General features: G+C 38.6%; 1 protein-coding gene across 2 annotated transcripts; it reads right to left on the bottom strand.

The window, feature by feature from the left end:
* Positions 1 to 231: 231 nt before the first annotated feature.
* LOC308179893 (ketosamine-3-kinase-like) lies at positions 232 to 7,749 on the bottom strand. Of its 2 annotated transcripts, XM_080560715.1 has the most exons (6): positions 7,113 to 7,742; positions 4,759 to 4,910; positions 3,984 to 4,075; positions 3,404 to 3,486; positions 2,878 to 3,000; positions 232 to 2,125 (listed from the first exon to the last, which is right to left on the bottom strand). In XM_080560715.1, the coding sequence occupies exons 1-6, from the start codon at positions 7,251 to 7,253 to the stop codon at positions 1,787 to 1,789; spliced, it is 930 nt and encodes a 309-aa protein (XP_080416841.1). In that variant the 5' UTR covers positions 7,254 to 7,742; the 3' UTR covers positions 232 to 1,786. The 2 variants fall into 2 exon arrangements, with proteins under 2 accessions (XP_080416841.1, XP_080416842.1); XM_080560716.1 differs by lacking the exon at positions 3,404 to 3,486 and having other exon boundaries at positions 3,979 to 4,075; positions 7,113 to 7,749.
* Positions 7,750 to 12,342: the final 4,593 nt, after the last annotated feature.

Raw genomic sequence — 12,342 nt, 5'->3', positions numbered from 1 at the left:
GGCAAAACACACAAAGTTTGAAGGCATAGTATCATTAGATCCTATCTGCATGTTGTATGTTCTCTCCAATGACACACTGCTCCTGATTAAAATCTATGACTGTGCTCCCATCAGCCACTTCAACCATAACTCTCTAACAAGCTAGGGACTTTCAAAAGGCTAGAGCAAGTAGCTCCCCGAGAATGAAAGCAAACCATGAAGTTTTAATTCAGAAAACAGAGACAACAGTGATCAATGGAGAAACTTTTTATTTAAGCCACAAGATAAAAGTGATTCTACTGAGCAGAGCTTCAAAACTTTTCATAGCAAAAGTTAAACAGCCAGTGAGAAGAGGGATAGAACTAAGGAAAAGTTGTATTAAGTGATTGTCTTCTCTAAAATTGCTTCATATTCTTATAAACAACGGCAACTAGAAAACCCTCAGTAATCTGCCAGTATATCCTGTAAAAATCATTTTTAATTAAGTCATTCCCAAACACTCAAAATTCACATTAGGCATCATGCATTTCTCTCACTTAGCTGGCACGCTTGCACTGCAATATCATTACCAGCCTATATCAAAAACAGCAGTTATAATTTTAGTATTATCTTGCAAGTACAACAAATAGCTATCGTCTGCAAAGCTATTGTTACAGAATTTCTGATAGTGGTGGACAGCTGCTGTTCTGTGAGTTACATTTTAACCCCTTTTGGTTTCATGTCTCTTATCCTAAGAGCTAGAAAGTGCACTTAGTGGGGAATGAAATAAAGTAAGTTAGCTTATGGCATCTGTAGTCTAAATTACAGAAAATTTATATGAAGACCATACCATGATCAGATGGTATTGTCCTGTCGGCAACAAGAGCAATCAAAAAGTGCATCTTTTTATTAGTGAGAGAGGACATCTTCACATGGTGTATAAAAGAAGAGTGTCTTACCTGAAAAGATCTGCTTTAAGAATGCATGCTATGGGACAAAAGCATAATCCAGAAAAGAAAACAGAGGTAGTTCAGGTAAAAACAAACTTGTTCTAGAGTGGGAACTAGCTGAGCAGAAAGCACAGAAGAGCCTGAAAGAATGCCATGAGACACCAAAATGCATATGCCAGAAAAATTTCTAAGCAATTTCACACTGCTTTGCAACAGAATAGGAAGCAGTCTCCATCCAACAGAATCACATTAACAAAATGATTAGCAAGTCCAAATCACTTTTTACAGTTCCAATTATACAGTTGTCTTGTTGACTTTCGAAATACTTCATTGTTCCCATGCACATAACTGGAAATGAAGAGCTTATTGAATCTGAGCAATCAATCATGGAAGAGATGAGGAACAGCAAAAAGCAATGAACAACTCTTTTAGCCATCTGCTCAGTAACTGAGAAGAGCAATCTTCCATTTCACAACGGCTTCTCTAACATTTTCCACTAGGGTGCAAATGCAAACTCTAGCATTTCTCTGCTCTGAAGACCAACTGGTCCCTAACAGAACCTATTCCAAATCATTTATGCTTTGGTGCTTGATTCTATTAACTTGTCTAGTCTCAAGCATACAATGCCTTCTTGACACTGATGGATCTTTTATGCAACAGAGTAAGCTCCTTCCTTAGATAGTTCCCTCTCCAACTATGCTAAGAAGGAATGAATATGCTATACCTGGTATTCAGCAGGACTCACTGATTCTGGGTCTTTAGTTGTGCAAACAAGGCCAAGGGTCTAGCAGCTATTTTAACATTACCATTCCTGTAGCTGCAACACCAAGTATGTGGTTTGCCAAGCAACTCAGGAAGTATCCCGCTTGAGCGGAAAGTCACTTGACCAGATTTCTCATGATGTTTAGAGAAGACCCTCTGTACCCTGTACCAAAGTGGTTCCAATGGTTCATGTAGTGAAAAAGCTGATAAAGCTTTAGGCGCTTCTCAAACCCTGGAGCTTTGGGAATTTTACTGTGATAAGCAGAGTAAAAAGAGCTAGTGAAGCCACCAAACATCCCTGCTATTGCAAGCTCATACTCTGAATGACCATAGAAAGAAGCTGGATCGAAGATAATTGGACCAGAATCATCCTCTGCTACATTTCCTCCCCAGAGATCTCCATGCAGGAGAGCAGGAACGATTTCTACATCACAGAACAAACTGGGTATCTTCAACTGCAGGGGAAAAAAAGCAAGACATATCAATGATAAATTTAAAGTGAATGATCATAGGGTTTTATTCATATGCATGCAAAGGTTGCAGAGCATGAATTCAAAGTTCTACTAAGTCAGTTAACAAAAAACTTCAATTCAAACAGCACAGGGCCTGGTCAAAAGAGATGCTGATAAAATCAAGAGGATTTCTATTTTTACATAAAAGCCAGCAACTGAAGACATTTCATCCAAATGTTTTTCTAGCATTAAAAATATTCAAAATGTAAAACTCCATTTAGTGCTGTAACATTGATCAGCTTTAGAAATAAGTAAAAATAAAACCCACTTCATCATTAGAAGGCTCAGAAATTTCTTATCAACCTTGAAGAAATTTCTACAAACTAGCACACACATACACAATACTGCTGTCACCTCAGCAGATGCAAACATTAAACAAAGAGAGGATGTGCAGAACAGCATTCTCTACATACATTTCTCACATTGAACATGTTCCAGGGAATGAGAATGCGAACTTGATCTAGTATTTCCCAAACAGTAAGGCAAAGCGCTGTCTGGCACACATTCACTTTGGAATTTAGGGTGACTTGACAAAGACAGTATAACTTAGAATAATTTTATAATCCCTAAAAGTTGGAATCTCTTGCCAACAAAACCTGAGGCGTAACAACAAACAGGAGCTTTGTTTTATGAAAAGAAAATCTAAAGGACTGATACTTAGCTATCGCTATTTTGAGAACAGAGAGATCTTCTACCTGAAGTTGTGCCCAAAGTTCTCTTGCTTCCCTGTCTCCTGAATTCTTTTCAATCATGTCCATCTGGGGCTGGATTCTTTGCTTGGCAAAGAAAGTCACCCAGTCAGTCTGCCAGTCATTCACCTGAAGGGACAGGATTGCAGATGTTGGTTCCATACCACAGAAAAGACGGATTTTCTTTTATCAAATAAAACTTTGGAGGATTATACAGTTTTTATGCTGGTAGCATCCAGAACACTAAATGCTACTATTTTAATAGAAGAGTACCTTAGAACATTAAGTTATGGGAAAAATAGTTTTCACTGAGCAATAAAAGACAAAAAATTCAAAAGGTAAGCATATCTGATGCACCTCTATGTGCCATCCAAGGCACAACTTTCCTTTGTGGGCTGAAAAACGTTTCTTCTTTTTATGTTGCCATAGATATAAATGCATTTCCATTATAGCATTTTTGGCCCTTTGTGTGTGAGTCAAGGCAAAATAAGATAAGCTTAAAGTTCTGTCAGCCTCATGAAGTACAACCTACCTGTGGAAGATAGCCACAGCAGGTAACTGTATGAAAGCCAAATTGATCCACAAACTGGACTTCCATTTGCCCTTGACCTTTACCTTTCAAACCAAAGACAAAAATCCAATACCAATGACAAGATTCTAAGTATCTAAAATACAAATGGACCTTAAAAACTATGCAAGGGTACCATATTTTTTCTACTGAGAATAAAAAAAAATCATGCCTTAATATACTTTGTCACAATGCCTTTTGCTATTGTTTTTTTAACGTTAAAGCTTAAATATAAAGTAACTACATTATAATCTTTGAAATTATATTTTGAGGTAGCATTATCTCCTCTGATACCATGTACTTGCAGAAACTGTGGTTTAGGACCCTAAACTGAATAAACGTTTTGCTTACATAGGTCCAAAAGAGAACAAAAGCAAAAAAGATGACCCCACTCCCCACCCAGCCTGAGAGTTTCTTCCAAATCTATTTTCATGACATCATTAGTGGAAGAAGAAAAACTTATCCTGAAGTAACAGGAGCTAATTTAACTGTTTTGTACATTATTATTAACTAGGTTAAATTCGCAAAGAGCTGTGTACCATACCAACTGTGCTCTCTTCTTTCTTCAGTTTCTCTCCAAGTTGCTGGTTATGAAGGTGGAGATCAGCCAGCTGTGTTCCAAGCTTTGATGAATGTCTAAGAAACAAAAGCATTTTCAGGAACAGAGACACGTGAATGAATCCTGTTCTTAACATTCAAGGAATGACTTAGGAAGTTTTATCAAGCAACTGAAAGTTTTGCATCTCTACCAAAGTATGTTTTCAAAATATTCTGGCCGTACACACCTCTTCTTCCAAAAAAGATTACGTATTAACATTGAACAAAATATACTTCTATGGTTGTTTCTGATAACACCATTAAAATGGAAGTGAGAGAAATCCTAAGTTTAATAACAACAAGAATTCATCAATTCTAATTTCTGTGTGGTATCAATTCTGTATTAAGTAAGATACCTGTAAAGAAAAGCATGCACATTATGCATTTTTCTTGTTAAACCTTCTTTGGGAGACGGAGCAAAAGAATCATCATCCTCTTCTTTACACCTCAGTCAGTCATTCTGTCTTCTCTAACAGGCGTAGAAGGCAGAAGAGTAAGATGGCCCTCATTTATCTATTTTTAAATAAAAGCTTATCCTCTACACAGTTCAGAAAAGTCTTACAGTAACCACAAGCAACTTGTAGAGCCAGCTGCCTCCCACGTTAATGAACTTATGGTATTTCTCCTGTCTCAAACAAAAAATTCCCCTCTGAAAACAAATGATTTAATTGGCATAACAGTAAAAATTTCTTAAAGGGAGCAATGAAAATACTGTGTTTTACCTGTTTAAGCCTCTCATTTCCAAATGTTCCATCACAAACAGAGTACTGACCCCAGGCAGTTCTATAACTTTGATGGGTTTAGGCACTTTTATTGTCTGCGTTTTCAAGATGGCTTCTAAACTTGCCATTTCTCCCTCAAACATTCTTCTAGCCTGCCAAATATCAAAGGAAAGTATTGATCTCTATTAATACCAGTCACTGATAAACAAGACTTTCATAAAACCAAACGAGGCTATAAACATTAAATAAAAAACTAGGGGCAAATGGATTACCGCATGTATAAGATAGAGACAAATCCATACCACCAGACCTGACACCCATTTTAGAATTACAGAAGTTTCACTTCATAAACTGATTCCATGAAAGCGATTTAGTTTATTGCATTCTCTATGAACACCAAACCAACTTCATCTGCTGGAGTGTAATTTGTATATACAAAATGTAAGCAATATATCATTAACTGATTATGAAGCAAGTAACTAGAAACACATGTGCCACAGATATATCATTGAGAGTCTAGAAGGGTAGTGCTGGTGTTTTTATTTTTCATGGCTTTCCTGGCACAAACTGCTTAGTAAGATGGATGATCTTCAAAACAATTTACAGTTTTCCCTGAACTATTTATTTTGCCTCATTGGAAAAAAAATAAAATAAAAATCAATGATAGCAGCTAAACACCCCATAACACACTAGCACACAGAAGCTCTTAGAAACCAAGTCACTACCAATAGCATCTGCTTTGGACACATTCTTAATTCAGGACCCTTTTCTGAAACTGTTATTCACACTAAGTAAAATCTATTCTCTTGAGTTGCTCCACTGACATCAGTGGTGTTTGTCACATGAATGCTTCTTTAGAACAGTTACAGAAGTCACAGAAGAGGGCATACAGAAAATCTACAGTATTTGCTTGAAAGAAAAAACAGTGAAATATAGTGAATAAAATAGTCTATTACCCTCTAGTACTAATACACAAGATACAGTCAGAGGACTGTTTACAATAGGTTTGGATAAAAATTCTGAAGCCTACAGGAAAAATTGCTGAATTACTGAGACTGGCAATACCTTTGAAAATTAGTAAATACTGTATCTCTATATAAAGCACTATAATTAGTTCAAGTCAGCTGGTAACTTTAATAGAATTTTAAAGAATAGCATTTTCCAAAGAACTTCATTTTTTCTAAAGAAATTGCTGATATACATCCATTGCTGCATACACTGCACAGCACTGAAATAGTTTGGCAAAGTTTGCTTGAATCAGCACTCAGAATCCACTGACTAAGACAAAATAATAGAAAATGATTACTAAGTAGAAAATCTTTCCAGATTTTTTTCACCAGCCCTATCTTGTAAATAGCTGGATTGAATATCTAAACACACATTAATCAAAAGCCTAAGTGGAATGGCTACATTGCTACCAATTCAAACTATTTTCAGTCTCATGTAGAGAATAACCTTTCAGTATTTCCTTGTGTTATCACCTCAGTGCCTTTGATCTTCCATCCAGCTCCCTGATATGACCAGGCAGTGTAAACAAATTTGAAGTACATATAGTTGCATACATCCTTTCAAAAACACTTATTTGCTATTAAAGGTAAATACACATTTTGACTTCAATTATTCCAGAGAAACTGTTCACTTGACAGCTACAAGTGCAGAGTACCTTTACAGTAAATTCCACCCCATCTTTGCTTTTCCAATAAGCACGTCATACGAGTATGTTGTACTATACTTATCACTATCAAACACAGGTTGCTACCTTCTACATTAACTGGTACCAAATACTGAAAGGACAAAGCAGAAACTCTTGAACAGTCATGGAAGATATCCTTTATTGAGAAAAGCTTTTTCATATTGCAAGACAATATTGGTTTTGTTACAGTAAAAAAGATGCATACCCTCAGGCACTAACTTTGCCCCTCCGATAGGTTGTTCTTGACACTTCCAGTGTACACAGGAGCAATGGCACCACCACCTGCACCGTGGCAGGGGAGCTAGAACCAGATGATCTCTGAGATCCCTTCCAACCCAGGCCATTTTATGATTAGCAATACCCCAATTAACGCCAACCTGCCCGTGTCCTACGCGCTACAGGCACCCAGCGCTGACCAGCCACAGGCTCACAGGGCAGAAGCCAGCGAACGAAGCAGACCTCTCACCCCTGCAGCAGGCCACCTGCCTGCCTACATTTTATTACCTGAGGCCAGCCGGCCAACCTCCCTCCCTCCCTCCCTCAAGAAGGCGCGGAGCCCAGCCCGCCGCCCGCCGCCCGCCTCCTCAGAGCAGCCGCCCTCACAGAACCCGCTGCCCCTACCCGGGTGCCCGCCGCACGCGTTCCCCCCTCACGCCCCCACCTCCGGCTTGGCGTTGCTCTTCACGTACACCCGCCCGCTGTCCGTCTCGTAGCTCTGGCCCTGGCTGATGCAGCCGCCGCCCGAGTGCCCCGTTGCCCGCAGCACGGTGGTGCCCAGCTCCCGCTTCAGCGCGGCCTCCATGCTGCCGGCCGGGCCCCGCGCAGAGCCGAGCCTGCGCCGAGCAGCTGAGGCGGGGCTCACAAAATGGCGGCGGCGCCTGAGGCGGCGGGGGAATGGGGTGGTTGGTTAGCGTTCTGGAATGCTCGTCGCCGATCAAGGCGACTGGCTAAAGGCGAGGGTTCGGGTGGAAATGTTGGGAGGAGTACAGAAGGAGTTGCTTCTTCCCCGGTGTGGGAGGGAGAAGTGCGGAATTCCTCCTCAGAGAAGTCTGAAAATTCCCTCGCCTGAGGGAGTGATGTGGCTGTGGCCTCAGAGGAGGAGGAGGAGAAGGTGCCTCGCCATCCTTGCTGCCTGCTCTGCCCGAAGCGGACAGTCCCGGAGGGCTTGGGCAGGGTGCAAGATACTGGCAGCAGAAATCCTTTTTCTGGAAAGTGTTTTGTGCTGTAGGGAGCCTGTAAGCCTGCTTCTGTTTGAACGTGTCTGCCCTGAGTGTGGTGGATTCCTTCCTGCTACACGTACAGAAGATGCAGTTGTCATGGAAAAACACATTGTGGTAGGGCAACATACATAATAAAGGTAATAATTTTAAATATTTAGGTTCAGTGCAGCGGGCTTTCTGGCCATTATAAAGGTGCACACTCAAATTCATTCTGTTACTCAACAATAATAAGAAAAGTGACTGACAGTGGATGCTGGCCAGCGTAAGTCTGAAGTCAGTCAGTCTTCTCCCCATTGGAACTAGTTGTCTACTTAGCAAGTGTTTACTTAGCAAGTAATTTTGTATCTAAAATACAAATTTCCTAGTGTAGAAGTTGGAAGAGTTCCTACTGATCATTTATTCATGTCCTTGTTAGGGCACGACTGTATATTTTGATTTTCTAGTATTTTCTTAAATGTTTGTGCTCTTGTTTATTGCAATCACCAAGGTCAATTTTTGTTATTCCTGACAGCATCCCCATTCATCTCCTACGCTGATTTGTCTTGTTTGGGGTTTGTAAGTGTTTTTCTGTGCTGAGCAATTTAGATACCTGTGGATATGCATCTGTTGCAATGTTGTAGCTGAGACAAATAGCAGTTCAGAATAATTTAGAGGAATTGATGTGCACTTTCAAATTTTAATTTAGGTTCTGTTTTGGACAGTTTCTTTTTGTTTGTTTTAATGCAGGACTGTTACAACTTAGAGCCCTCTAATAGTTCCTTTGCAGCAGCAAAATGACAAGTGTTGAAAGGGCTGATGTTCTTTATTTTCAGAAGTTTTTCTACCTTACATTTTCAAGAGTTCTTATATGTCTTTATTTATTTATTTATTTATTAAATCTGGATTTTGTGCAGAAACTGATATTTTGAATTTGGTGTGATGTCTGGATCTACTTTTTTTTTTTTTTTGCTATTGCTTATATGTTTCTACAGAGCCTGCACACGTCATTCGTGTGTTGTGTTTGTACCAAATCCAAAACTTATGAGGTATCTTAGACTTATGAGATCAGCTGTACCATAATTGTTTGTGTGCAAGATGTATTTACTTTCTTGGAAAGCACTTGGTGTGTGAAGACGCTTTTAAGAACAAATGAGCTACACATTTTGTGCACAAGAAATTTGGCATCTCAGTTTTGTCAGACTTATTGCATATACCAAGACTACTCACATGGCAAGTTTGTAATGTGATTGGTGCTTTTTAGAAGTGCATGTTCATTGTCAGTCTAAAAAAATCTGCACTGACACGTGATGGCCACAGCTTGGGCTTTTAGCCACTCCAGGTATGTCAAGAGCTTGCCAAGTTTTGCTGGCAGAAGGTTGGTTGAACAGTATACATTACCTTGCCTTTTTGTGCAGTGGAGCTGTACTTCATTAAACAGTGTTGGCTGTAGAGGGCGTTGTAATTTCTGGTTGTGATAGTGATAGTTTAAAGCCCAAGAACCTGTGGCTTACTCAGAACGAGGGATAAATTAGTACCACAGGAGTATGGGAACACAAACAGAATGTGTTTTTGTGTGCTGGAATCTGTTTATCTCCTGACTTTTTGTAAAACTATCCTTAAGCCTGCATTGCAAAGGTGATATTCAGATGACTGTAGCGGTTGATGAAGAATGATTGAGGTCATGCTGAGGGAGACTTAATTCTCCATTTGGAGTCTAGGTGGATACTATGGAAAATGATGCTGTGAGTTTTCTTATTATTCTGTCTAATTGAGAGAATAAAGGAGTAATGTTCATCAAGAAGACTTGCTTTTCCTTCTGTAATTTTTAAAGAAGTATGAGATTTGGAAGGATTCAAACCCTTTTTTACTAAATAACACTTGTGCAATTTTTGGAAAATTCCTGTTGTCACATATATTTATTTATTTATTTGACAAAGCATTTATAAATCAATTAGAATTTATTTTGAGTAGACTTAATGGAGTTCAAATCGAATGAAAATGTGTGGTTCAGTCTTCAAATACTAAGTTGTAGTAGATTTTCTACACTGTCAGTAAAGAATTTTCTTCATGCCATGCTAAAGAACAACATAAAGAATGTTGTAGGAGTAGAGAGCAATTGCCCTTAATTCCATAGAATTTAATTGGGTTATACTTGTTTCTGATTGCATCTGATCAGATAGGATGTAACAAAAGTTTGGCTAAAATAATAATGCCACACTCGTTAATTACTTGGTGGACATAATCGGAAGAAGCAACTGTCAGCTTGCTTTACAAATTAGAGGCTAACTGTTCTGGAGGAAAGCAACTGTTCTTTCATAGACATCCTTTTCAGTGGGAGTTCCATCTTCAGCATCTTCGTAAGACAGCTGTGTGCCATCTTTGGTCTCTGTGCCATAGATTACTTATGACTAAGCCATAGATTATAAAGGCTGCAAATGTACTCACAGAGGACTAAAAAAAAAAGCCACAACACATTAGCCATACACTGTAGGTATTCATGCAGTGCAGGTCTTGCCTGCTGAGCGAAGACAGCGTATACCACAAAAGGCCACGTGGCATTGTGGGTTGACTTTGCAATAATCCTTTCTTCCCTGCCTCCACTCTTTCTCCCCTGTATCATTCATTACTATTTGCGTATTTTGAAAAACTTGCCATATGCTGTTGGGACCACCCCCTTTCCTCTGCCCTCTTGGGGTTCACCAACAATATTTATCACGTTCTGGTACATGTTGGCTTGCCTGCAAGATCCACAGCGGTTAACTTTCTGTTTAAAATAGTGTTTCTTTCTGTGGAGGAGAAGACAACTGGCATGCTGGGCTGCAAATTATTTGGTGAGTCATCAGTTAATATACACATCCTGAATAGAAAAGCACTGCAGCTGCTAATTTCTGTTTACTGCTTGACAGTATGTACAAGAAAAGAAAAGGTAATTGGTATGTGCAGCCTTTTATTGGTTGGTTTATATATATAAGTGGAAAATATGCATTAGAGTTTTTCAGGCTCCAAGCCTCTATTTCTGTGAACATTAGAGAAATGTGCTGTTGACTCTGTCTTTTTTCCTCTCCCACATCCATGGATAAGCTGAGAGGGTGGATCAGGAAGGATGTAGGAATTTCCATTACAGAAAGAGATGATTTATAAGACAGTCATTGACATTTGCTGTTATTGCTTGGCTTTCTTTCTCTCTAAAGGTAATTTGCCCTGAGAGAGAAATATATTTTTTAAAAATTTCTCAGGTCAGCTGTATGAGCAGATAAACGGAAATGAACGGAGAAGTTCTGTTACCAAAATAACAGACTGGAATAGACCTTAAGAGCAGAATTTGGCCATTGTTCTGATTATGCAGAGACATTGGAGTAAGCGTCTCTGTGTCTGTTTCTTTGTGGAATTAATGCCTTCATGGATTAGTTTTTAGCAGTTTCTGTATCTATTTCATGGATCTGATTTGGGGTAGAATCTAAATGAAAGTGAGACCAAAGCCAGAAGAATTGTTACTTGCTGCAGAAAGAGAAAATAGATTTTTTTTCCAGGGTTTAGTTTTTGGGTTTTGTCTTCTTCAGTTTTTGGTACAGACTCTGCCATACTGCCAACGTGTTTAGTTGTTCAGAAATTTCTGCTCGTCAACAAAAAGTTGAGAATGTTCTTTTTTTAAAAAAAAAAAATCATTTTAGTAATAAGTGAAGGTAAAAAAGTGTTGGCTTTTTTGTTGTTTTGTTTGTTTTCAATAAGTATAGCTGCCAATTGGATGTTTGAGAGGATATTTGGATGTTTTAATAAACCCTGATCAAGAGGTTATTATTTGCAGTTCTGACTTGAGCCTAGCCTACTTGTGTATGGTGCAGTAAAAGAGTGGTAATGTGTATCATTATTTCTTCTTTTAAAAAGAATACTTTCAGTTGCTCCTGAACAGGTTGTCTTACTGCTTGAAAGTGGGTTAGAAAATGCATTTTCTTCTCTTTTCAGTCAGATGATGGGTTAAGGATTTGTGGGTGTATTCTAGCTTCCTAGTTCCTGTATAAAGTACAGCCACGAACTGCCCTCAAAATAAACCTGGGCTTGGCACAGATCTGTGTTCTATTCATGATTACACATAAATGTCAGATAAGTGGAAATACTCAGAAAAATCGAAACATTTCAGAATTCTACTATTTATGGCATCAAAACAGGCACTTGAAAAGCATTTTCTTTATTTTTTAACAATTGAAAACTTCATATTTAAAAAACGAATTAAAAAAAACACACAAACTTATTGTTATGAGCTTATTGTTATGAAAATGCTTTATTATTATTATTATTATTTTTGTTTATTCTCTTCCATAGTGAACTTTGGGAAAAATCAAACACAATTTCAGTAAAACAAGATACAGTGATTAGTTTGTACTTCATCCTTTTTCTAACGGCATCTCTAAGCACTCCATTGAAATGTGTGTTTCAAATCCCATGACACTCCTTTGCATTAGCTGTGGCAAATAGCTTTGATAGGTCTGGAAAGCTAAGGAATAAAGAATTTTGAGTAAGTTGGCTGAGTTTTTGAAGGAAATCTCTGTTAGAATTGGGATTCAAGTACTATTTTCCTGGTGCTCAGGACTGTGCTCCGTCTGTCTAGAAGTTGCTTCCACAGGAAAAGAGCAAATGACTTCTATGACTGCAGTTAGCCTGTCTCAAATTTAAAATGAAGTGTAAGCTCAGACA

Source organism: Anser brachyrhynchus, assembly GCF_964034855.1.
Source record: "Anser brachyrhynchus genome assembly, chromosome: 18".
Lineage (NCBI taxonomy): Eukaryota > Metazoa > Chordata > Aves > Anseriformes > Anatidae > Anser > Anser brachyrhynchus.
This window is presented reverse-complemented; position numbering and strand designations above follow the sequence as displayed.